Raw genomic sequence first — 4,813 nt, forward strand, 5'->3', positions numbered from 1 at the left:
GATTTACCGATGGAATTTATTTCTTCATACACAAGTTGTCTAAGTTTATTAGTCTCTACTATATAAAGCACCCTTTTTTTAATTTCTACGATTCCACTATTTATTTTTCTCTTTTATGACTTGAAGCATGGACTTTTGTTTCGATCTGATTACACAAAATTACAACGGTGACAAAGTAAATTTTCTCCCACAGGGCCACACGTGCCACCTCACGCGTGAGCGTCTCCTCGCCACACTCCGCACGGCCGGTTCACGCGCGCTCGCTCAGAACCGATCTCCTCCGTTTATCAAACCCTTTGCACGAACCTCGACGCGCATCAACCACCCACTCCCGACTCGCCGCCCGAACAGCCACTTCCACTGCCCGGCTGCCTTATTATTTCCTCTACGCCGTCTCCGTCCCCGGGTCAAGTCGTATCGAGCACATCCATCTCCATTACCGCCGCCGAGAGAGAGACCCACCCCGCTCATCCACCACCATGTGGCGCCGCCTCCACACCCTAGCACCCGCCTTGCGCAGGGCTACTGCCGCCGCTGCCGGGGGCCCCGCGGTGCCCGCCTCCTCTGCTGCCCGCGCCGCGCCGCTCTCCTCGGCGGCCGCCGGCTTCCGCCGCACTAGCCCTCTCCTCTCAGGTAAGGATCTCATATCCCCAGATCTCGATTACCTGGCGGCGTACAGCGCTGATTGAGTAGCGGTGGCCGCGTGGGTGTGCTGCAGAGGACAAGCCGGCGAGGGTGGAGGACGTCATGCCCATCGCCACGGGGCTCGAGCGGGAGGAGCTAGAGGCCGAGCTCCAGGTGAGATGGTCCCGTCCTTGTTCGAGAGGGAGGAGCTGGAATGCACGTTCGATTTGGGTCTGGGAAATGGCTTCTGATTCCTCGATCTGGCCTGGGTTTTGCAGGGGAAGAAGCGGTTTGACATGGATTCCCCGGTCGGCCCCTTCGGTACCAAGGTTAGTTCGCTGTCGTTGATTTGCCCATGGTTTCTGATCTTTTCCTGGTTCGGGATTATACATGGAGGTTTTCTATGTTTATTATAATACATAGGGTTCTTCATCTATTGGTAATTGGTATTGTATAGGATGTGTACTTCTGATAATAATTGATAACATCTGGGTTATTTGGTAAATTACTTGCAAGTGGTTATATTTGCATTTTGTCGCAAACTATTTGCATTATTATTAGTGAAAAATGTGCTATGTTGTGTCATCTTGGTGCCTCATCTATCAGTACCTGTGCTTTGTTGTCTGACTACTATGCCCGGATAATGAACATCAAGACTGTTTATCATCAGTGTTTAAAAATTTGGCGTCATGTGTGAGGCTGGTGTTTCTTTTTTTTTTTTTCATCTTCTCTACCACGCCATGTTTTCTGCTAAATTTTGTTACTACTGTTTTGTGCGATTACTCAAACCATTCACATTTTCCAGCTAACTTTATGACTTGAGATGTGAGGCTTTGACCTTGGCTGCTTCACGACAAGTTGCTTTCTACATGTTAGACATACTATAGTCGTTTTAAAACTGCCATGCATTGGACACCATATTACCATTGCAGCCTGCCTAAAATCTATTGGGATTTGGGATATACTATCACTGTTTTAAGGGCCTGTTTGGATACAAGGGCTAATTGTTAGCTAGCTAAACAAGTAAAAATTAGCCATAGCTCATCCGAGCAGGACTACAGGAGGGCTTATAGGTAGGCTATTTTTTTAGCCAAGCCTTCAACTAGTTATTAGCCAACACGCTAGCTAACTCTAGCTAATTTGGTCTAATTTTGAGCCCCAACTAGTAATGAGCCTGATCCAAATATGCATATAAAACTGCCATGCATTAGACAACATATTACCAGTGCAACCTGCCTAAAATCCATCAGGATAACAATACAGTTTAATTCTGAGGTTACACAATAGTTTCCGTATTTAGCAATTTAGGGACTAAAATGGAATAAAATGGAGGAACTAAAAATTAGTCCCTAGAAACCAAACGCCCCCTTAAAACCAGTTTTTTATCTATGCTTAACAGAAACGACTATGGCAGATGCAGATGTCTATTGTGGCAGTGTTTTCATTATTCTGCAGTTCTGCTTGGTTATAGAGACTAGAGAGCAATTGGTCACGCTGATATTTTGCTACAACTAAATTTTGGCTGGATAGTATTGTATGGCTGTAAGAGTATGCTATTTGGAATGTATTTTGATTAAGAGTGCTATATGGACTAGAAACTTGATAGTTCAATGGTGCAACAGAAAAAATTTACCATCAACTTAAGTACTAAAGTCTCTCAATTTTAAAGTGATTTCACATCATAGTGTGTATGTTTTGATATGTAACTCTGCCTTGATATCAAGTTTCTCATATTATATTTATCAAATGGCTTTATGCAACTCTTGAATCTTGATGTCATGTTGGATTTAACTCCCTCATTCTCTTTATAACATTGTAGTGCTACCTCAAGGTTGTAACCTGTCAATGTCATGTCAATGTTAGTTTTGTATCTAGGGTAAACACTATCAGTCTGGTTGTGGTAGTATGAAGAACAAGAACCAAAAGCACCAGGGTATTAGGTCATTTTTGTAGCTTGGCTTGAATCGATTTCCCTTTTCTTATTAAGATGATCTGTTTGTTTTTGTTTTTGAGTTTATACATATCCATTTTATCAAGGAAAAGGTTCATAGACCTGGACATATTGTTGTTTACCATTTAAGCTATCTCCTTGCAATGCTGCCATGTCTTCACTTGTTTGTACCTCCTACTTATTTTTTTGTACAAACACTGATCCACAAAATTTTGTATTAGTTATGTTGACATGATTAATGGGCTGTTATAAACTTAGATAATGTGCTCTGCTCTGTAAATTGACTGTTGGATTTCAGATGCGCGATCATCTAAGAAAGAAGTTTGCAATGAGGGTGTCTGAATGGTGAGCAGTTTATGGCCTGTGTGCTGTAACAGCTGATCTAGGCTTGTAATAAGTCGTATGTTTATTAGCCTCGAGAGCGAGTAGCTTTAACCTTGGTTCAGTGTTTGTTGCCTAGACTGTGATGGGTTTAGTTTCCTTGGCTCCCTTTTGTCTGAATCCTGGCTGTGCAGTACAACTTGGTTTTTTTGTTAGCGCTGGTTAACACTCACTATGGCTTGCTAAACTGTTGTAATTTCATTGCTCCTGAGTAATGAAATTTGGTTCGTCCGTTGTGGGAAAAAAGTTCTGGATTTGAACATGGATAGTCTGTTGCCTTCTTTCTTCTGTAATTTACTGTTTCTTTTCGTGTTGTTCCTGCAGGAGGAACCAGCTGTCATTGAGTCATACTATAACAAGCGGATAGTCGGTTGTCCTGGTGGCGAGGGTGGTAAGTCGGTATTGTTTATTTTTCTAAAATAAAAATAGCTGGTGTCAACCTAGTGTGTAAGAAATTGCTTGGTTTTTTAACTAGCCTACTTTATTGGCAGAGGACGAACATGATGTTGTATGGTTCTGGTTGAAAAAAGACGAGCCGCATGAGTGTCCAGTCTGCTCGCAATACTTTGTGGTAATCTAAATTGCTAAATTGCTGTTTGATATACTGTAGGTTATTGCTACACAAGCATACTGCATGCTGATGTCGGTATTAACTAATGTAATTATTTGGTTGCTTGATTTGTGCAGCTTAAGGTAATTGGTGATGGTGGAGATCCAGATGGCCATGACGATGAAGATGATGGACATCACTAAGGATGCCTTGTGGTTCTGAAAATAAGAATCTGATGAGGCAGATGAGTCCATCACACTTCTTTTTTCTTGAACCAGACTGCACGGCATCCTTGTTTATGAACAGACATTTGGCCATCAAGCGGGTGGTAGTTAATCACCTAGGGATTTTGTCCAGACAAAAGCTTATTGAGATTTGACCCATGCATTTCTTTAAGAGCATCATCGAATAAAAGATGACTGCATCAGATTGCTTTCTTTTGTTACCGTATGGCCATCGGGTGTGATGGACATGTAATATTCAGTCATGGAATGGAACAGACCCATTTCTTTATTCAGTGTGCTGGGGAATTTGCAAAAGGTCTCCTATATCTCTTACAAGTTTCAAGCCAGAGGTTGATCCTTCAGTTTTATGACTATTATCTATTAAACTATGCTGTTCTGTGACAATCTCCATGGCGCCACTTCCATATTGAGAGCTTGCAAATACAAAAAGCAGAAAAGGGCGGCAATCTGCTTATCTTCGTTCCATTATATTCTTCACATGGCCTTCTCCAATCCTAGCAACAACAACAAAAAAAAGTCTCTTCTTGTGCACTGCCAGCTGCTCTATGCCGCCTGCGCTACACACGTCTAGAGAGGTAAATACCAATCGGGTATTACTACCCTATATCCACGACAAAAAAATAACTCCATCAGGTCATCCATATACACTGGTAGGTATAAATTTACCCCATATCCATACCCACGTGGGTATGAGTCACCCATCGGGTCACCCGTATCTACAAAAATTAAACATATATCAAAATATTCTATTACACAAATGTCAAGTATATCCATCTAAATACCATTACAAAATTTCTAGCATCATTTAACCATCCATTCAAAACACCAAAGATAATTGGATAAAATAGTGATACTAGGATAGTAGTACATAGCACATTACATGGTCATTGAATTGTCGTTAAGTCTTTTATGACATTATGGTCTAAAAGATTGTTAAATAGTAAAAAAGATGGATGACTAAAGTCCAAGTTCATGCTTGGGCTAAGTTTATATTGAGTATTTTATACACACGGGTTAACGGGTATGGGTGAAGGTGAAATGTTCTAATACCCATTTACCCAT

At 41.6% G+C, this 4,813-nt stretch overlaps 1 protein-coding gene across 1 annotated transcript; it reads left to right on the forward strand.

Moving 5' to 3' along the window:
• Positions 1–316: 316 nt before the first annotated feature.
• LOC100277708 (Cytochrome c oxidase subunit 5b-2 mitochondrial) lies at positions 317–4,054 on the forward strand. The gene is made up of 6 exons (NM_001151209.2): positions 317–633; positions 719–798; positions 903–953; positions 3,281–3,347; positions 3,448–3,527; positions 3,644–4,054. Exons 1-6 carry the CDS (start codon positions 480–482, stop codon positions 3,707–3,709), a joined length of 498 nt encoding a protein of 165 aa, NP_001144681.2. The 5' UTR covers positions 317–479; the 3' UTR covers positions 3,710–4,054.
• The last annotated feature ends 759 nt before the right edge of the window (positions 4,055–4,813 follow it).

This window comes from Zea mays, chromosome 8, assembly GCF_902167145.1.
Source record: "Zea mays cultivar B73 chromosome 8, Zm-B73-REFERENCE-NAM-5.0, whole genome shotgun sequence".
Classification (NCBI taxonomy): Eukaryota; Viridiplantae; Streptophyta; class Magnoliopsida; order Poales; family Poaceae; genus Zea; species Zea mays.